Below are 21,688 nucleotides of genomic sequence, written 5' to 3' on the forward strand. Positions count from 1 at the left end.
TCTAGAGCGCAGGCTCAGTAGTTGTGGCGCACGGGCCTAGTTGCTCCGCGGCATGTGGGATCCTCCCAGACCAGGGATCGAACCTGTGTCCCCTGCATTGACAGGCAGGTTCTCAACCACTGCGCCACCAGGGAAGCCCCTGCTGTAATGTTTTTGTGATTTGTTCAACAGTAATCCAAACGGGCAGAAAAACTGGAGTCAAAACTTAAGTTCATGGAATCAAAATCACAAAACCTGACCTGAATATTATTTAAGAGTGTGACATCATCTGTAACACTGGGGTGAAATTCTTGCAAGGGAGGGCCGTTTGACCCTGCTCTCGGCTGTTGCTGTTTTGTGGGCTCATCCAGAGGGCACCCTTTAGTGCTTTAAGTATCATTGGCCATGCTGCAATGTGGGATGTAGTGCTTTTAGTTTACTGTGAGATGACTGTGTATCAACCGTGTTGACTTCCCCAAACAGTAATTCTATCTTCACTGCCTGAATGAAGATACAGAGGAAGTTGAAATGCTGTTTCTTGCAGGAGGCCCACCCTGACTCCTCCTCCCTGTGCTCCCATTACTCTGAGCATTGCTTTGTGTAGTATTTAGTTCAAGCAATTATCTTATTGGCTTTATTTTTTTAATGCCCTTTTGTTGTTATTATTATTTACTTATTTATTTATTGGCCGCACCGCGCGGCACGCGGAACTTCCCCGACCAGGGATCGAACCCATGGCCCCTGCAGTGGAAGCGCGGAGTCTTAACCACTGGACTGCCAGGGAAGTTCTACTGGCTTTGAATAATTGTAGTTGTTTGTAGCTATCTCCACCTCAGACCAAGTGCCAAGAAAGATGGCCTGGATCCTCTCGCTTCATCTGTTTATAGCCAGCACGCAGCTTATGTCACGGCACTTCAAATTTCATGAGTTAGGATTCTTTTGACCTCGTAACAGAACCCCACCTTGAACTGGCTTCCACAGAAAGGGGATTTGCTGGTTTATGTAGCTGCAAAGTCCAGGGATGGAACTGAAGGCATGGAGGCTTAGACGGTGTTGCTAAGGCTTACACAGGTTTTCTCCATCTCTCAGCGCTGCCTACTATTTCTTTTTGGATCGTGGTGGCAAGATACCTGTCAGCAGTTCTAGCAGCAGGGGAGAAAAGGCCACTTACCCAACAGTTCAACAAAAGTCTTAATGTCTCTGATTGGTCTTCCCTGATTGGTGCCCGTTCCTAACCAATCCCTGTGGCCAGGTGAATGAGATGCCCTGACTGGCCACCTTGGATCAAATGTCCGTCCCCTGAAGAAGCTGGGGTCGGGTCTGCACCTCCCAGAGCCCAAGAACTGAGAATGAGGGAAGGCAGATGTTCCCTGAGAAAATCTGGGAACCGTTTGTGAACGGGGGTTAGGCAAAAGCAAGGATGTCCAATATAGTAGGTTTTTAATCAGTGTTTACCCAGTGAATGAATTAACAGATGAATGAGCAAACAAGAGCTGCTACTGATTCTGTGAGCTGGTTATACGATACCCGGAGTGAGGTTTTAACAGATGGAGCCTTTGCAGAGAGGAGGATAAAAGAGGGCCTTGAAATCAAGTCATGTAAGGATGACATTAAATTAGCCGAGATACTTAACAAGAAATAGGAGACATATGATGGCTGTTTCCGAATGTCTGAAGGGTGTTCATGGGGACGAAACATTTGCTGGGTTCCTACGTTGTGTCATAGGTTCTAGGCTAGATGCTTTAATTGCCACCACCCTACTTTTATTTTCATTTTATTTTTATTAGACCACCAATTTATGTTCATTATAGAAAATCCAAAAATGCACAAGAAAAGAGAAAAATAAAAGTCCTTCCATAATCTAACTACCTAGGGCTAATTGCTATTAATATTTTGATGTATATTCTCTCAATCTTTTCTCCCTGTTTTACAGATGCATTTAAAAATTCTTATCTAATCTTGGTAGTTGTGTTTGTCAGAGAGAAACTGGCTTAGAGAGTTTAGGAACTTGCCTGAGGTCCCAGGAGTAGTCACTAGAATTCTAGGACCAGAATTTGGTCCACACCTGTCAGCCTCAGAAGCCCTCTCTCATTCCTTGGTCTTTGATTTACCTGCTGCATAACCAGCAGTCTGTGTACTAACTAACAGGGTTTTACTACAGTTTTATTCGAGAATCTTGATTTCATCACTCTGTTTATCCACACATTCGTCTTTATTCATGTACTCAGGAAATACTTCACTGGGTGTTTTGTGGGTGCTGGGGGTAGCCCAGTGAATGAAGCAAGGTTCCTGCCCCTCTTGGAGCTGCCAGTTGAGCTGAGTTCTGCATCACTGTAAATGGTTGAATCAACAGCCTCTAGGGATGTGCAGATCTGGGATACTGCCAGTTGCACAAGTCTCACACCCCTTGTGAGAGGAAGCAAACAGCAAAGCCAAAAGGAAGCACCACAGCCAGAAAGCTGGACAACCTGGTTTTATATATGCCTTCTGCCCAAGACCCCTCTCCTAAAGGGAGTGGGTTTGTGTCGAAGGATGGGAGGCTCAGGGTGTGTGTTACCTGTCCCAAGGCTGGCTCTGCTGAGTGATCTGGGGTGTGGCCCACCATCATGTCCATATGATGACTCTATGTTCTGAACTCCGGATCAGAACCCACAGTATGAAGCAGGGTTAGCTGAATGGAAGGAGGGAAATACGTATTTCCTGAGTATGGCCTCCCCTGAGTGCTTTCGCATGGCTCCTCTTGCTCAGGAAGATGGGTATTATTATCCTCATCTTACAGGGGAGGAAGCTGAAGTTCATTTGGAGTTTTGACTTGAGCTCAGGCCTATCTGATGGCTCCAAATCCTACGAGCTTCCTCTTCATGCTCCTCTGATCGAGACACATCTGGGGAGTGGGGCCCTGGAAGCTTCTGAAGCCCCAGGTGCTTTGGTTTCATTCCATTCACTTATTTTAAAAAGTATTTATCGAGGACCAGGGTCCAGAAACTCTGTCAGGCGCTTGGATATGGGATGACCAAGACCAATGAGGGCTCCTGCTCCTAGGGAACTTGAAGTCTGAGTTAAGTCACTGAAAGAGCGATAATGTTTCTGCACAATTCTCTGTTCAGTGATTCATTCAGCCCTGCAAGAGGGTGTATTAGGCTGCTTTGAGTTGCCAGGGACAGAAAACCCAGTTCAGATTGGTTAATTGATAGAAGCAGTTGAATGGTTCACATAACCAAAAAATGGAGAGGTAATGTAGGTTTCAGGGACACTTTGATCAGGGCTCCAGCTTCCTCTTTTTGTGATTCTCTTGGCTCTGCACTTCTGTCTGTTGGCTCTATTCTCTGGTGACTCCCTTCATAATAGTAAGAGGGCTGCCAGCAGGGCTTCTGTATTGTTCAGCACCAGGAGACACCACGTAGAATACACGTGCTCTAAGAAGTACAGAGGAGAGCTGTCCTGTGTGGTGGCCTGGCTGCTGGTACCTCTCAGAACGCACGCTTGCTTGTTTACATCCAGGGAAGAAAGAGCTACCATCTCTCCCCGGAGCCATTGAACAAAATTTCTGAGCTTCCCTCGGATTGGATCGTCTCAGGACACGCCCTATCTCTCAACCAATCACGGTGGCAGAGGAAATGGGATAACACTGATTGGCTTAGACCATTCCGGACCCACCCCTGGAATTGGAGATGAGGTGTGAATGAATGAGGGATGCTGCTTGGTGGGACAGGAATGGAACAGATGTTAAAGAAGCAATTGCTCTCTCTAAGGGGCAGCGTTTAGGATCTGGGTATAGAAAGATGAGTAAGGCATTGTCCCTTCTCTTAAAAAGCTCCCATTCTAGTGAGCTTCCTGAGAGTTCGGCAGCGATCAGAGGAAGGAGTGTTTACATTGTTGAAGGCTAGGCACATTACATGTTTTCTCAGTTCTTATAATGTTCTTGTCAAGCAGGTATTTCCATTTTACAGGTGAACAAACAAGTTCAGAGAGGTTAAGTGGCTTGCTGGCAATTGCACACCTAGGAGAGGGAAGCAAGGTGTTTTGAGACTGTGGATCCCACATTTCTTCCTCTCCTTTTTGTGATGTAGTGAAAATAGATTAACAAAAACCCTTCAAAGCTTCCTCTAATGACTCCTCCACAATAAGCAGGGCCTTGGGAGTAGTTATTGCTTTTCATTTCAGGCTTTTATTAGAGGGATCCTGCCTGCTTTTTTTCTTTAACTAAGTCTAAATGGGAGGAAAACCCCTCTCCCTGGTCCAGATAAGCAACAGATAATTGAATGAGCTTCTGAGAAAAGCAGAACAATTGTTAGCTCACAATGCATCAGGAGAGATGGTTGCATTCAGATAGTTTTACAAAAATGATTTCTCTCTCCTTTTGACTTTGCTGCCTGAGGCTTCCATTTGGTTTTAAAATAATAGAGTAACTATTATGTAATCATATACAATGCTTCCTTCCCCTGGGCCCCAAGTTAACGTGAGTGTTCACAGCACAGAATACATTTTTTGGTAAAGAGTTTATGTAAAGCCAGAGTGATTCCTAAATTAAACGGCCCAAACAAGGGCAAACAAGTTGGATTTTTAGTTTTCTCCAGACTCTGCAGAGCCTTAGCATCCAACAGAGCAGGAGATGATTTTGCTTGTGTGCTGGTGGCAAAATGTCTGTGTTCATACTGTTGCCTGCACCCAGCGTGCATGTCTTGTGCTTTGCTGCCAGGTGAAAGGCCCTTGTTTTGTTCATAGATCTCCTGATCTCACTTCCACCCCAGCAGACGTAATTTCATCCTGAGAGAAAGGAACAAAAAGAGGGAAATCAAAATGATGGTTGGTAAACACTTGACCCATAAGGTTTTCAACTTAGATGCTGTACTTTTCGAGTTTCTGCGTCTGCTTTTCACTTCTAAGGTAATTAGTGATGATAATGAATTTACCTATCCACATTTCTCTTCAGTTGGCTACTATGTTTTGGGTCTTGGGGATCGAGAATTAACAAACTCATAGTCTCAGTTACTAATAGCTTTTGGTGGCTCTCCTTTGACCAGATGTCCTCCCAATCTGTCTCCACTAGTATAATTTTTTGGCTCTGATTTACTATGGGCCTGGCAAACTTGTGAAAGTAAAGAGGAAATGAGGTCTGAGGGTAAACTGCATAGGCCTCAGTGTCAGGTAAAGACCAGAAAAACATGGTTGCTGGGCTCATCTAGTTGACCCTGGACGGTGCCCACCGTAGTTGTTGTTAGAGTTAATATTTAGGGGCTATTTGTTGCCACTCATAACCTCACCCGAATGATATGAATACCACTGTCATAAAGGTGGCTGGATTTATGGAACCTGGCAGCAGACCAGCTGGTGTGTGTACACAGGGACATATGTGTCTGTATAGATGTGAATCTTGCTGCCTCTATGATGGTGGTTCTCGAACTTGTCTGCACATGAGAATCACCTGGGGAGCTTTCAAAATTCCAAAGCCAGGGTAACACGCTAGATGCATTAATTCACTGACTCTGGGGCTGGGACACAAGCACTGGTAGTTTTTAAGCTCTCCAGGTGATTCCAATGTGCCGATGAGTAAAGGAACCACTGGTGTATGAGAATTATAATAATAACATCGTTATCATCATTTGAAGATGAGTAGGGATAATGGTAATGACAGGGGTACGAGCCACCATTATCATTTACCAACTGCCGCCTATAAGCTAGGCAGTGTCCTGGGTATCTAGCAAACAGAATCACATCCAGTCCGCACGGCAGCCCTGCAAGACAGCTTTATAGGTGGTTGGATAAAGAAAGGAGGGGGTCATGTCTTTGAAACTGATGTCAGCTACAGAGTTGCTTAATCCAGAGTGTCAGGTAAAGTCTACAAAGATGGAGTTGTTGGGTTCCTCGTGTTGATCCCAGAGTGACCAGTGTGGTCATCATTGGGGTTGAGATTTAGGGCTTGTTTGTTACCACAGAGTAACCTGGCCCATCCTGACAGATGCAGCCATCCTTTTAATAACCACAGTGGATTCAGGAGTCGACACGCAAAAGCACATTTTGCAAAATTATAAATTGAGGGGGAGTTTATTTTGGCTTGTGGCTTGGAAAGAGAAATGAGTGTAGTAAACCAGGCTGTTAATCTTGGGTTGGTTGATTCATCCATCAAAAAAAAAATCAGTTCAAGGAATCAGGTGAAATAAATTAATAAAACATTACCTTGTATTTCTGTAGCTCTTTTCTCAATGGAGGACATGGTGCTATGCAAACCTCATACCATTGCTAGTCTTTTTGAAACCTCCTAGAAGGACCGCCAGTTTAAGTAGGGCTGTGTGTTACTGAAAGGTAAAAACAGGAACTAATTCACGTTGAAATCCTTATCCAATGTCCATAGAGATGCCTGACCGGAGTCTTGGTGGGTAGTTTGGACGGGAAGTATGGGAGTGGTGGGAAGGGTGTTTGTAATAGAGGGAACAGCATGGGCAAAGACACAACAGCAGGGAATAGTATTTATAGGAACTCTGTGAGTAGTTCAGTATTACTACCAAGAACGATACCATTCCTCACTTAAGGGTGATTGGGAAGTCCCATGAAATCTGCATTTCCACTTGTTTCTTTTTTTTTTTTTTTAATTTTTATTTATTTTATTTTTGGCTGTGTTGGGTCTTTGTTGCTGCACGGGGGCTTTCCTCTGGTTGTGGCGAGTGGGGGCTACTCTTTGTTGCGGTGCGCGGGCTTCTCGTGTGGTGGCTTCTCTTGTTGCGGAGCACGGGCTCTAGGTGCGCGGGCTTCAGTAGTTGTGGCACGTGGGCTCAGTAGTTGTGGCTCGCGGGCTCTAGAGCGCAGGCTCAGTAGTTGTGGCGCACGGGCTTCGTTGCTCCGCGGCATGTGGGATCTTCCTGGCCCAGGGCTCGAACCCGTGTCCCCTGCCTTGGCAGGCGGATTCTTAACCACTGCGCCACCAGGGAAGTCCCACTTGTTTCTTTATCCGTCTGTACATGTCTCCTAACTTTTTTTTTTTCTACCTTGGAAGAGATTTGTGAGTAATGAAGGGCCAAATAAGGGTAATGTTTTAATTGACCTTGTTTACCCTGGAAGATCACACCAGATACCACACTGAATGTTACACACTGCTTATTAGTAGAGATTTTTTTGCATGACTCTGTTGACGCCTCAGTGATCCAGACTCACCTTTGGAAGCGAACTCAGCAGTTCTCTGACAGTGTAGACGGGAACCCGTGTGCTCCTCACTCCAGGCCCGGAGTCCAGGCCTGGGGGGCTGTGCTCTGTGGGCCCCCTCTGGACCCGTTTTGGGCCCCTCCACTTTCTAAAGAGCAGAATGTTAAATTAAAGGTCAATTCCAAGGTTCTTTCCATGTCTAAAATTAGGTGATTCATTCAGAAACTCTGATGCAGGCACTCATTAATACAAGTGACCTATTAAACAAAAATGTTAAATAAAATGCTGAAGTGGACACCACAGACATTTCTTCAAGTCTGTGGGTTCAGACAGGACCAGAGCTGGGGTGTGGTAGCATTCCGCTGTCTTCTTCTGTGCATTAAAACTGAGGAGGGGGGCTTCTCTGGTGGCGCAGTGGTTGAGAATCTGCCTGCCATTGCAGGGGACACGGGTTCGAGCCCTGGTCTGGGAAGATCCCACATGCCGCGGAGCAACTGGGCCCGTGAGCCACAACTACTGAGCCTGCGCGTCTGGAGCCTGTGCTCCACAACAAGAGAGGCTGCGACAGTGAGAGGCCCGCGCACCGCGATGAAGAGTGGCCCCCACTTGCCACAACTAGAGAAAGCCCTCCACAGAAACGAAGACCCAACACAGCCATAAATAAATAAATAAAATTTAAAAAGTAAAAAAGGAGATACTGTTAAAAAAAAAAAAACAACTGAGGAGGGATGCTCTCTCTGTAAACCTGTCTTCTTTTTTTTTTTTAAAACAATGAGGAAGGATAGGTTTTTTTTAAAAAATTAATTAATTAATTATTTTATTTTATTTTTGGCTGTGTTGTTGAGTCTTCGTTTCTGTGCGAGGGCTTTCTCTACTTGTGGTGAGCGGGGGCCACTCTTCATCGCGGTGCGGGGGCCTCTCACTGTCGCGGCCTCTCCCATTGCGGAGCACAGGCTCCAGACGCGCAGGCTCAGTAGTTGTGGCTCACGGGCCTAGTTGCTCTGCGGCATGTGGGATCTTCCCAGACCAGGGCTCGAACCCGTATGCCCTGCATTGGCAGGCAGATTCTCAACCACTGCGCCACCAGCGAAGCCCCTGTAAACCTGTCTTCTAACATGAAATCAGCACCAGGATTTTAGAGAGGAAGCTAGCTAAACCAGTTAAGCTTCTTCTTAACTTGGACCATATTGGTTCTCTCTTGGAAAGGTTTCCTTTATTCTTTTTCTTTTTCTTTTTTTTTTTGTTTTTAACCTTATGCAATATCTTTTCTTCTGTAGCCCCCAAATTCGAAACTGTGAGAATCTAAACTCTTTCCAGGCTCTTAGCTCCTGTTTGACTTATCCCTATTGTACTGTCTAAAGCTCTGTATTTCAACTATTGGGTCACACAGCTAATGACCTTATCGTTTTGGCTACTTTGGGGAGGGCTTAAATCTCACCTTCTTAAGCTGCTTATCCAATTCCCTGGTTCCAGGGCTGTGGCCATGTTGGGGGTTCAGAGTAGGGTAAAGGCCCTAGGCCTGGGTTAACTCAAGCTGGACCCATGCCATCTCTTTGACAAGCTGCAACGGTTTGAGTGCATGCCTTGTAGCAGGCATGGTGCCCGGCTCTGTGCTAGCACTGGGATACAGCGATGACAAAACAGGATGGCTTCTGCCCTGCTGGAGCTCACAGTGTTCAGGGAAGTACACAAATCACCATACAATTACAATTATGTTATGTGCTGGAAACAAGAAACACGGGTCCCAAGGACTCTCCCAGCTGGGGATCTGACCTGCTTCGCTCAAAGTTCACAGGCATGGCCGTGATGAACAGCTCAAGCGAGCAGTTGGAGACTGGAGGCATTCAGAGTAGCATGTGATCCCAAAGGCAAGACAGGACCAGGTGAAGGGTTCAAGATTAAGTCCACAAACAGCACTAGGGGCCCAGTGATTTGATAAAGTTCAGGACAAGGCTGGACATCTCCTCCCTTCCCCCTCCCCTTAGACTCCCCCAAACCAAAAGGAATGATTCTTTCCCTTTAATTTTCCAGGCCATTTGTCTGTATCAATTTCTTTGGCAGTTGTGTGTTGCTTTGTATTGTAATAAGGTAGTGTGTCTTTCATCCCCTGGAAGGGAAGGTTGTTTCCTGTACTTTGTGTGTTCCCCCCAGTGTGTGACTCTGGATGGAATTGTCGATCAATTGGTTCATGAAAGACCTATGGTTTACCAGTTAACCGTAGTATGTGGGCCTCATTCTTCTTGCATCCACAGCAGCTGCTCAAAAGAAGGCTCAGGACTGATGAGAACAGGAACAGGTAACACCCCAAGGGCCCCTTAGTGCTCAAATTCACCAAAGCTTCCGTTGATTGAGGCAGTTAATGGGGAACTTCTATCAACCTGGGAATAGTTTAATAGATATTAGCTTGTAATTAAAAGTTCAAAATAAATTGGCTTTTCTTTTCTGCATCAAATTACCTACTTTTCCTTCTGCCCCTGTGATTCTGTTTCCATTCACAGAGTAACTAACCCCCAAGAGCCTTCTATCCCCTATGGCCCCTCCAGCCCTTCCTCGTGCCCTCCTTCAGGTCCACTCCCATTTCCCTAGGCTACTTCCATTTCTGTTTCACTTTTCTCCTCTCTACATGCTTCTCTGTTCGAATGCTATCTTTTTGAACAAATAAAATTGTTCAAAACATTGAAGGAAAGTAAAATTCTTTCATCCCTGCTCTCATTGTGTTGTCGTTGAGTTTTAACTTCTCTGATCCCATTTGCCATTTTCCCATAAGTGTAGATATTTTATATGAATGACATTCTATTTTATATATATACTTTTGTACTTTGCTCTTTTAACTTAATATTCACAAATTTTCCATCAACAAATGTTAATTGAGCTCCTACTATGTGCCAGGCATCACTCTAGTGGCTGGGGATAGACAGATTGGTGAATCAACCAGACCTACATCCCTGTTCTCCTGGTGCTTCCACTTATTTCATATTCACAATAAACATAATACAAATTCTGTTAGGAGGTAATCACTGTTACAGAAAAAAAAAAAACAGGGTTAAAGAAGGTTGGGATTATTAATTCATAAAATATTTTCTCATGTTGCTATCATCTTTCTGTGTACCTAGGGGTTGCTTATTATCCTTGATGTTGATGGATTATGATTTATTTAGAACCTTAGGAATATAAACTTTAAATCTGGAGAGGGCTTATGAGTCATTGAGAGCAGACCCTTCATTTTCGAAGTGAGGAAACAGATCCAGAGAAAAGAAATGATTTGCTCAAAATTATATGGCCCCTAAGTGGCAAAGCAGGAGCTTTTAAATTTTAATTAAATTGGTTTTCATTAATTCTAAAGACAGTTCTTTCAAACCCAACTGTGCAGTTTCCCTATCGTGGGAAATTTCATTTGTTTCTGGTTTTTATTATACATAATGCTAATATGGGCAGCTTTATGCAAATACTGTCTTAATGAAAGTAGCAAGTTAATAATAACAATAATAACAAATAATAGAAGAGACTACTATTTATTGAGCACTTACCTTTGCCAGGCAGTGCGCTAAGTGCTTTACATGAAATAACTTAATTCTGAAAGTGAATACCATTACTTTCCTATTTTAAAAAATTAATTAATTATTTTTGGCTGCGTTGGGTCTTCGTTGCTGCGCGCGGGCTTTCTCTAGTTGCGGCGAGCGGGGGCTACTCTCCGTTGCAGTGCGTGGGCTTCTCATTGCCGTGGCTTCTCTTGTTGCGGAGCATGGGCTCTAGGCGCGTGGGCTTCAGCAGTTGTGGCTCGCGGGCTCTAGAGTGCAGGCTCAGTAGTTGTGGTGCACGGGCTTAGCTGCTCTGCGGCATGTGGGATCTTCCCCGGGCAGGGATGGAACCCGTGTCCCCTGCATTGGCAGGCGGATTCTTAAACACTGCGCCACCAGGGAAGTCCCTACTTTCCTATTTTTTTTTATAGATGAGAGAATTAAGGGATTCAGACTCTGAGTCCAGGGTCTGAGCTCTCAGCCACTGTGATATACAGCCTTCCGAGTCTGAATACTAAAACCGCAAATTTCAAAACCCAAGATAGTCTGTAATGTACATTTTTTTTACCACTTAAGAGTTTACCAAGACCAGGACCCTATTAGATTTAGCTGTATGTAATTGCTGTTTTTAGAGTAAAAAGTGGTTGAATATTAGCGATTTCATGTTCCATCTATTATTTTAGTTAACCCTGACAATAGCAGTGAGTTAGGTGGTTATTGTGACTATTTTATTTTATTTTTAATTTTTACTTATTTATTTTTTGGCTGCGTTGGGTCTTCGTTGCTGCGCGTGGGCTTTCTCTAGTTGAGGTGAGCTAGGGCTACTCTTCGTTGTGGTGCGCGGGCTTCTCATTGCGGTGGCTTCTCTTGTTGCAGAGCACGGGCTCTAGGTGCGCGGGCTTCAGTAGTTTTGGCGCACGGGCTTATTTGCTCCGCGTGTGCCTATTTTATAAATGACTAGTCTAGTGTTTTAGATGGAGCTTTGACATTAAGTGGTTTAATTAATATTTGTAGAAAGAAAGGAGGGGTGGGAAGCAAGGAAGGTTGAGTGACTCATGAATATAAACAGCTCTAGGACCTGGGGTCTAATCCTGGCTCCGTCTCTTAGTAGCTTTGTGACCTCTAGCAAAATACTTAAAAATTTTTTGTACCTTACCTGAATTTTGTTACCTGGAAACTGGGAGCAATGAAATCTTTCTCATGATGTCATTATAAGGATTGAATTATAAAACGAGTGGAAATCATTTTGTTCAAAACCAGCCGAAATGAAACCATTGATCAGAGGTGTTGGTGGTAATAGTTCGTTCTGTCATCATTGTATTTCAAACCAAATTCCCTTCTCTTTTCTCTAACCATGGTATTTCTGGAAAACACATACAAAATCTTTTTTTTTTAATTGAAGTATAGTTGATTTACAATGTTTTGTTAGTTTCAGGTGTACAGCACAGTGATTCAGTTATATGTGTGTATTGTTTTTTAGATTCTTTTCCATTGTAGGTTATTAAAAGATAGTGAATATACTTCCTTGTGCTATAAGTAGGTCCTTGTTGTTTATACATTTTATCTATAGTAGTGTTTATCTGTTAATCCCAAGCTCCTAATTTATCCCTCTACCCGCCCCCCCTTCCCTTTTGGTAACTGTAAGTTCAGACAAAATCTTTGTTATTTTTATTTTTATTTATTTATTTTTATTTATTTATTTTGGCTGCCCTGGTCTTAATTGTGGCACGCAGGATATTCGTTGTGACATGCAGGATCTTTTTTTTTTTTTTTAGTTGCGGCATGCGGAGTCTTAGTTGTGTCATGCGGACTCTTAGTTGAGGCATGCATGCGGGATCTAGTTCCCCGACCGGGGATCGAACCTGGGCCCCCTGCATTCGGAGTGCGGAGTCTTACCCACTGGACCACCAGGGAAGTCACACAAAATCTTTTTTAAATGGCATCGATAAATTAGTGACTGATGACACAGTTAGGCATTCTATTTCTTTACAGATAGTTTCCCTCTGCCTCCAATGGGGTGCCATATAAGGTGGTGGAATAGCAGATTAACCTCTATTTGGGTTTCTGGGTCACAGGGTGGTGAGGCCCGGGAATGGATGGCCCACCCAGCCCTTCCTCTCCCTTCCCTCCCTCCGGCACCATCTCTGATTTTATATCATCTCAGCCCCACCTTCAGTGACCCCCTCCTGTGCCTGTGCATCTTGACAAGGTGGCCCACCTGCAGGGGGGGTGGGCAGGTGGTCCAGGCAGCGGGCGCCCTGGCACACTGACGGGTCCTGCTGGAGTGGGGTCTGCTGTGCCAGGTGGGCAGAGGGAGGCCTTTTCTCGTGGAGGGTGTGACTGTCAGAGCTGAAAATGCCAAGTGGCTCCGGAACCACACATGGGGCTGAGAGAGCTGTTTGTGGAAAAGGCCAGCACATCCTTGCGTGCCCTCTTAGACTTTTCTGCAGCCACCTCTGCTTTAAACGGGGCAGTGGGCTTTGGCCTGTGGACTGCTTACGACAGCAGTAAACTCCGTGGACCAGCCCATCCCTCTTGGGAAAAACTTGGCCTCTAAACAGGGCTTGGGAAGGAGAAGTAAAGACGTACAGAAAGTCTTTCTTTTCCTCTTTTTACGTTAAAGTCTTGGCAAGAAAACACGTTCTTTATTTCTGTCGCCTGTATCAGCAGCAGATTCCCGAATTGAACTCCTAGGCCTCATCCTGGCTTCGTCATACTTCAGCTTTTCCGGCTGCAGACAATTTTGCTTCTCTAGTTTACGGGGACTCTAATAACTCCAGGTGGTGAATGGGCGGTGGGGAGTACAGTTCTGTAGAAATACAGCTCTAAAGCAGTACAAACACAGAGGGAAAAAATGGGAAGCTTGTCAAGAAGGAAGTGCTGTATTACAACATGTTACCTTTATGGACATTGAAGAAACCTCCCCTTTAGCTTAACACTGGGAGACTTGTTAAATACTTTGTGGTGTAGCTACGTGGTCCAGTATGTACGTATTATAGAGCGTTTAACAACCAGGTGCTGAAGTACCTTTGTTAAGGAAAGGTGACTAAGATAAATCTTGAGATGAACACAGCAGATGATAATTCAGAATATGAACCATTTTTATAAAAATATATGCATTATCTTTATACGGGTATAGACACAGAAAAAAACATTTGGAAGCATATCCACAAGGTATGGGAGGTTGGATCATGGGTGTTTATATTTTCTTCCTTTTGCTCATCTGTATTTTCCAATTTTTTTCTGCAAACAACATGTATTATTCATATAATCAGAGTGAAAGAAAGGTAGAGGGGGCCAGGAATCTCTCTTTTTACCCAAAAAAATCATTCCATGTATTTATTGAGGGCCTCTTTGGAGCTGGGTGGGCACAGTCACAGGTGTAGGAGTGGGCAAGGTAGCCCTGGCCTCTGACTTCACTGAGCTGACATTGTATTGAGAGTCTTTTCTTATTTAAAATGGTTTTTAAGCTCAAAAATAAAAACAATAATTACAGGTTGTGATAAGTGCTATGAAGGAAAAAGAAGCCAGTGATGTATAAGGGGATGATGGAAGGGAAGACTTTATGATGGATGATGGATGATGGATGGTCGACGTTAGGAAAGATGATGGGACCACTTTGAGGAAGCGACCCTTGAACCTGGAGGCTGAGCGACAGCCACGTGAAGATGCTGGAAAGCGTACTGGAGACGCAGGCAAGGACCAGCCGATGCAAGGCAGAGTCTGCTGCTTTCCTGCAGGTCACTCAGAGGGCTGGTGAAACTTGAACTGGAGCTGCCCACTTGTGAGAAATGTGTTACACTTGGAAATGTGAGGAGGCTCACAGATACACCCTGTAACTGGGGGAGTACGGTCACGTGGACAACTTTATGGCCCCTGAGAGACTGGTGACTGCTTTGCTAAATAACAGGAATGTGTTGGGTTTGAGCTGTCGGCTTTGTTCTTCGGTTCTTTTCGAGGGGCAGCTCTGATGCCATCTTTCATGCTGGACAGGCTTCGAGTGCTGCTCAGGGATTCGCAGGCCTCCTTCCTCGTCCTCTTCTGCGTTCATTAAATGCACCCCCTGGGTGGACACTCATCTGAAAGGCATGACCCTGGAGTCTTAGTCCTCAGCCTCGGCTGTGTTGAAAATATTTGGGAAGGCGCCTCTTTGTTCAGGGATTCAGTATTCATTCATTCCTTGAAGAGGAGGAGACAAGCAGTTGAGAGAAGTTCCTGAATGTTCGATTAAGGACAAAGACTGGACACAGAGGCAGCAAAAGCTGTAATCGAGGCGCTTAAACATACTGAATGGTGCATATGAGTTAACGATGGCAGCAGCTATTCACAGAGTCCTAAGAGCGACTGGGCCGTACCAATCAGGAACCATAACAATGTTCAGATCCTTTGACCCAGTGATTACAATCCACGGAACTTATGCTGAAGTCATCATTTTTTTAAATGGCGAGAAACCAAGAAAACAGTGAGGTCTGTAATAGCAGTCATAGTCAATGATGACATCGTGCTTTGGGGTTTTGAACATATTTTCCTACATAGTATTTATGAGAGCATCACAGCATTCCTGTGGATAAGTTTTTATTCCCATTTCACAGATGGGAAATGGAAGGTTAGAGAGATGAAGTGAGTGCCCTGCTTCACTGTGGCAGATTCAGTCTCTGAACTCCAGCATGTGCACTGTCGCCTGGTGGGTGTGCTCAGAAGCTAAGGAAAATGTTGGGAGTCAAGGAGGCACAGGGAAGGATCCAAGACTGAAAATAATTATTGAACTTAATGTATGCTTCGTTCTGTCCCAAATGCTGTACAAATTTTACCCAAACTAATCCTTACAACAAACCTGTGGGGAAACTGAGGCTCTGAGAGGTTCACTTGTGAAGGGTTTTGAATAGACTTCAAAACCCCTGCGGGGCTAAATCCACAGCTAAATAAAGCTGCTTTCAGCTCTGCTTTATTGCCCTCTGCTTCACAAGAATGCATTGCTCCAAGAGGGAATAAATGAATGAAGGAATGAATGGATTAGATGGATTAGGACTTGAGAACCAGCTTCCACAGGGAATTAGACATCAGGATTCCCACAGTTGATAGGTTCTTTTCAACAGCTTTGCAATTTCTGCATGCAATACAGTTGCCCAGCCTCTCCCACAAGAGTTGCAGCTTTGCTGGCCCTTGAGGCTATGCTTTTCCAATACCCTTCCCCTAAAGGCTCTCTTTCTAACTCAACTCATCCTTTGCAAAATGCCCAGAGCCAAATGAGTCTAGGGTGAACCAGGCGTGCAGGGTGTGGACCTTTAGCAACTGAAGGAAACAGAGCTATTTCAACATGATGAAATATTCTGCAGCCATTAAAATGATAAATGTGACTGGAGAAATAGGAAAAAGTATTGGGAAATAGCTGCAGACATCTGAAGATACCAACTGAAGCAATGTGCGTTTACAGGGATAAAGGTTGAAAGAGAACAGGAATGAAAACTGTGTAAAGGTTTTGGGATTGGATGGTGTCACCATTCAATTAGTCCACTAAGCTAGGAACCTCAGGGTCATGCGCCACAGCTCCTGCTTTTTCTTCCCCTAGATTGAGCTAGTCACAAACTCTTGTAGATTCTACATCAGTAAATATCTTAATTCTGGTGCCCATTCTTCCTCTCCATTGCTAGTTTCCTAGAACGGGCTCTTATTATCTCTCGCCTGCACTTCACAACAGCTTCACTGGTCTGCTGGTCTCCATTCTCTCTCCCACTGTAGTCCCTATTGGACACTGTGGTCAGAGTGATCTTGATATAAAATACATCTGATTATGTCTCTCCTTTGCTTAGAAGCTTCTATTTACCGGTGGTTGCCTTCAGGAGGTAAGTTCATACTCCTTAGCTTGGCGTATGAGGAGGTCCTTTACAGTCTTACCACCCCAGTCTTCCCCCCAGCATGTGTGAACTCCTCTTCCTTTGCCTCTGTGCCCATGTGCCTTTTCTTCTTGGCCCTTGCCTCATCTCTTCAAGACCAAGCTCATCTTCTCTGAAGCCTCCACAGCCATTCCAGGGAGGGTTAGTTCCTCCACCCTCCTAAATTACAACGAATCATGCCATGTTATAATTGTGAGCTTATAGCCCTTCCTTTTACGAAATTTTGAGCCCCTCCAGGGCAGGGACCACGTGGCTTACTGTCCTCCACCCTAAACTCTCAGCATGGTGCCTGGGACATAGCAGAGGGGCAAAAACATGTGTTGACTGAATGACTCAATGACTGATTTTGTAAAAAGTAAAAGAGGAAATGCGAGTCAAGGGCTGATAGTACAGTGCTTGACACATACTAAGAACTCAAAAGAATGCTAGCAAGCCACCATGATTAAATTATCATTGGAGCTTAGTGCTTTTATGTAAACATCGTTTTTTTTTTTTGCATCCTTCCGCTTGTTTTTTCAACCTAAAACTTTGACCTCAGCTGAAATGTGATTACATTCATGCAGAATGATGAGGAAAGGATCGTGGAAGAATAAATTCAGCACTTAGGGTCTTGTTTTCTGTTCCTTCTTTCAGGACATCCCCCATGGGGTAGTGGTAGAGCTTCCTCATGAGTTCTTACACAAATCAGGAACAGGTCTAAGGCTGATAAGGACAAAGGTGCCTCTGAAAGGGGCACTGCATCCTCCTTACGGGACTAATCCGATTTTATGGTTATCACTCATCAAATGGACTGTTTTCTTTGCTGGACGGTAAGCTCTGCCAGGCCAGCATCACGTCTATGTTGCTTTCTAGAAATAAAATTAGAACCAATGGATGACAGTTGTTGGGCATCAGATTTCTGATCAGTGTAAAAGAAGAGGCTCCTCACAATTAGAGGAGGCTGACCATTGTGATAATGAGCTCCCCATAAATGGAGATACTCGAGCTAAACTGGATGTTCAGGTGTTGAGGATATTACAGAAGAGATTTCTGCTCTCAGTGGGAGATTGGGTTACAGGTGTGTGATTACTCAGAGCTCATATCTAAGGGACTGAGCAGGTGTAAGAACTAGACAGAGTTCAAATAGAGGACAGTGGGTCGATATGGACCAGGGTTATTTAAGAGTGGGTGTCAGTGTGTCAAACAAATGGACCAGAGTTCTTGGATTGTGAAGACTGTTCTCTCAGCATTAGTGTTTGCAAAACATCAGCTCCCTGTGTTTAATTGAAATTGATGAAGATTATAATGGCTACAGTGTAGGACCCCCAAATCATCCATAAGTATGATAATTAGGGTAAAAGTATGAGGCCTAGGACTCTTGCCCTTAGAGTGTGCCTTGAAAAAGTCACCTACTCTCTCCATGACTCTCTTAACACGTTTCTTTGTAATATGGCCAATATCACTTGGTCTCCGTGTAACTCAAGAGGAAGAGGAAGACAGAAGGCTAAATAAGGTTAAGGGCTGCCCTTCTATACTTGGGGCAAGGAGTGATTTCTTGGCTACATGTGCTGAGGCCCAGATAGTTACTGGGATCTTACCCATTTGACTAGAACAAGGGTTCATAATCAGGGTTTCACAGATAGGCTTCCTGGATCCAAAAATCTCCTGAAATTGTGTGCAAATTTGTGTGCATATATGCATTTTCCTGGAGAGAAAAGCGCATACTTTTATGGATTTTCAGTAGGGCTCTTGACCCCAAAATGTTTAGAACCATTTACCTCCATAGTAACGATCTGCTCCGCAGTCACATTGAAAATACCCCTGGGAGAGGAAACGTTGTGATCGTTTATACGTTAGTGTTAATGAAAAAATCTGAGAGTTTCATAACAAGATTAGGTTGAGCTAGCTAGATGGGATGTTCTGGTGTTGTAGGTAAAGAGGGAGCATTTATGCTCAGAGTGAAAAGGGAATTAGGGGAAAATGAGGAAGCTGCGCCCTCTGTCACATCCAACTTCTCTGTCCATCAGATATCTTTGCCCAGAGCAGACCCCAGAACATAGTCTCGTTTATCTGAAAGTGCTATGGGTAGCACCGTACAAGTCTCACGTGGCGCCTGATTTCTGTTCTCAGACTGATTATTTAACACCTCCCAAGGGCGTCTCCAGGATACCTTCGCAGGCGATACCTTCGCACCCCCAGTACCTCTCGGCTCTGGGGAGCCTGCCAAGCGCATCTGCCGTGTCTGGGAGTGTGAGGCTCAGTACCTGGCAGAGAGGGAAAGGCGTGCCCACCAGCCCAGCCATTCCACGCGTGGGGGAGTGATGCTATGTGACGACTTTGATGGGTTCAGCACAGAGCCCCGATCCGCGAGTCTCGAGTTCCAGTTTCTGCCATTTCTGAGTTCGCTGACCTGAGGCAGGTCACCGTCACCTCTGAACCTCAGTTTTCCATCTGTAAAACGAGACGGCTGCAAGACCCCGACTCACTCAGATGCCATCTCCGCGCGAAAGTGCTGCCCCTTTAAGGAGGGCGGGGGGAGCGGACAAGGTGGCCGCGCCCCCTTCGTCTCCTAGCTGAGCCCTCCGGACCACCTGTCTTCGGCCTCGCCCCGCCCCCTTGGGGAGGGGCGGGGAAGGAGGGGCGGGGAAGGAAGGCTGAGGATTTACCTTACGGGGCGGGCGCGCGGCGCATGCGCACGGCCGGACAGGTCCGCGGCGCACTCACTTCCTGGCATTCCCCCCTCCCCCTCCTCGCCGTTACCCTGTACATCCGGGTCACTTGCCCTCCCAGCTCCGAACCGCCGCTACCGCCGCTGCCGCCGCTGCCTGGCTCGTCGCGGCTCCGCCACAGGGGCAGGTGCGGAGGGGCTCCCGGTCCGGCCGCCGCCGCTGCCCCGCTCCGGGCCCGGGGCTCCCCCTAGCGCCGCTGAGGAGCTGCCGTCGCGGCTCGAGGAGCGCGGAGGAGCGGGGCTGAGAGAGCCTGGAGGTTCGCGCGGAGAGTGAGTGATTTATTTTTACCATTTTGCCCTCTTCCCTCACAGTCCTCGCTTTCCTGCTCCGCGCGCGACCCCATTTTGGCGGAGAGGCGGGTGCGGTGGGACCGGCGCCGGTGCGGGGCTTCCTCATCCTCTGGCGCGGGGGCCCGCCCCGGCGCTGCGGCTGCGTCTCCGCGGGCGCCCCCGGCCCCTTCCTCCGCGACCCGGGCCCCCGCGGCACTCATTCATTCGGATCTTCCTTTCTTCCGCCGCTTCCTTCCACTCGCACCTCCGCGCGCGTGCTTGCCGCCCCCTCCCACCCCCGAACCCTGCCGCCGCCCGTGACCTTTGGCTCCCCGGGTTCTCCCCCCCCCGCGTCGACGTTCGCCCCCTACCCGCAGCTCCCACCGCCCTTTACTCCTAGCGGCCGCCTTCTCTCCTTCCCTCTCTCCCGGTGCTGGTCCCTAGTCCACACCCCCTTCTCCCTCGGACTCCGCCATGCCTCGCCCGGACACCCGGCCCTCCCGGTCACCCGCGTGGAAGTTGGTGCCCCCATCCCTTCCACCTGTGCGGCCAGACCGTCCACCTTAGGTACTGCGTTGACCTCACTTCGCAGCATTTAAAGTCCAGATTCTCAGTCCTAGGGTGTGGTCTTAGTGTGTTTCCAGAACACACATTTCTACTCTAATTACCCAAATCCATGACTGTCAAACTGTAATGGAAGTGGCAGTTGCTGTGTGTGTGTGTGTTGTCCGCATGGCTATTCTGGGTCGTACCAAATATCTCCTTTCGCTCTTTCTCCCCCCCGCCCCGGAGAAGTATGTATCTATGATGGATTAATTTGCTCTGAATGTAAAATTTGGCGGAAGATTGTTACTCTTTCGATTCCTCCACGTTCCTTCCCGCGCGGTTCCGTGACTGATTTGCAACATTACCTGTTAATACTGTTTGTTGGTGAGACTTTTTCTCGGCTCATTTGTCAACATTAGTTACTGAGTGGCCCCCGGTGTGCCGAATGCTGATGAAATGCCTGAATTCGTGCAGTACCACAAAACGCCATTCTGGATAAGACAGATTTGGGGCATTTGTTTACACTTTTTTTCCCCCCTCCTGTGAATTTATTGAGCTTGCCATTTTTTTACTCCTTAATGTTTAATGTAGAGAATGAATATCAATTTATCAATTGTGTGTTCTTACAGTCTTGCCATTTGGAAGACTGGCATTCCAGAGGAGTGTTTTGAATAGCTGAAGGAATTTCAGTCACTTGGGTGTTCAGGGACTTATTGCAAATCATTTTAGACTAATATATCTCAAGAAAAATACACTGATCCTTTTAATTCTTTAATTATACTTAATAGAAACAGAAGCTTTGTGTCTGAAACAACTTGATAATTGGGGCTTATTTGATAGCCTGCTTGTAAAGTGTTGCAGTTAACTAAAACTGCCTGATTCAGCATTCATAAAATGAAATGACAGCACTTTTTTTTTTTTTTTATGTGACATTCATAGTCCATAATGATGAACTCCAAGGAAGGTACTTAGTCCTCAAGTACACTTACCTGCGTATCAGTGTGATACAATTGCTATCAATATTAATAGCATTTTCCTAACAGCCCTTTCTTCTGGGGAGCTAGGTACTAAAAAGGTGGTTTGTTGGTTGTCCCCTTTCAGGTGTTGGATGACCACTTTAAGCACTAAGATTACTTAATTCAGAGTCAAGATTGCATTTTTTTAGCAGAGCAATATTGCTGGATAATATATTTTTAAAATTCCTTAAAACTTTAACAGTTATGTAGCTACTTGAGAGGAAACTCTTGTTTTGTAAAATGTAGGATATATAGTATGAACTCTAGATTATTTGATAATTGCATCGAGGCTAGATTTTTCTCTCCTAAGAAAATGGTTCATCAGAGGGAGGCATGATTAGTAATTGGTCCTAGTCGCTTCAGCAAAAATGCAGTTTCAGTTGCTGAGTAAAACTAAGTGAATGTAGCTTATTTCTGATAGGTTACAGGTGACATGTAACATCAAATTTAAGATTTATTTCTCTGAACTTTCCCCCCAAAATGGGTAAAAAATTATGTTAGTTAGTGTCACTCTTGAGATTACTTGACTCATTTGAAGTGGCCATTTACCTTTACTTAGTAAGCAATTGCTTGAGCAGTAGAGAGGGATGCTTATTTCATTTAATCCTAGTCTCCATGGGG

At 45.5% G+C, this 21,688-nt stretch overlaps 1 protein-coding gene across 12 annotated transcripts in view; it reads left to right on the plus strand.

Annotated features, from left to right (window-relative positions):
* CYRIB (CYFIP related Rac1 interactor B) overlaps positions 1–21,688 on the plus strand; it is a 150,654-nt gene that overhangs the window by 43,557 nt on the left and 85,409 nt on the right. For 3 of the 12 annotated variants that reach the window (XM_082363124.1, XM_082363125.1, XM_082363118.1), the window contains exon 1: positions 19,365–19,505. The exons of 4 other annotated variants lie outside the window; for them this stretch is intronic. Coding sequence is in view for 2 of the 8 variants with exons in the window: in XM_082363113.1 (XP_082219239.1) it covers positions 9,397–9,412 (16 nt within the window). In the remaining 6 variants the exon portion in view is untranslated. Of the gene's footprint in view, positions 1–9,381; positions 9,413–19,261; positions 19,506–21,688 lie in introns of those variants that run through there. 5 more of the 12 variants (XM_082363113.1, XM_082363116.1, XM_082363115.1 and 2 more) reach the window with 5 other exon arrangements.

This window comes from Balaenoptera borealis (genome assembly GCF_965194805.1).
Source record: "Balaenoptera borealis genome assembly, chromosome: 17".
In the NCBI taxonomy this organism is placed as follows: domain Eukaryota; kingdom Metazoa; phylum Chordata; class Mammalia; order Artiodactyla; family Balaenopteridae; genus Balaenoptera; species Balaenoptera borealis.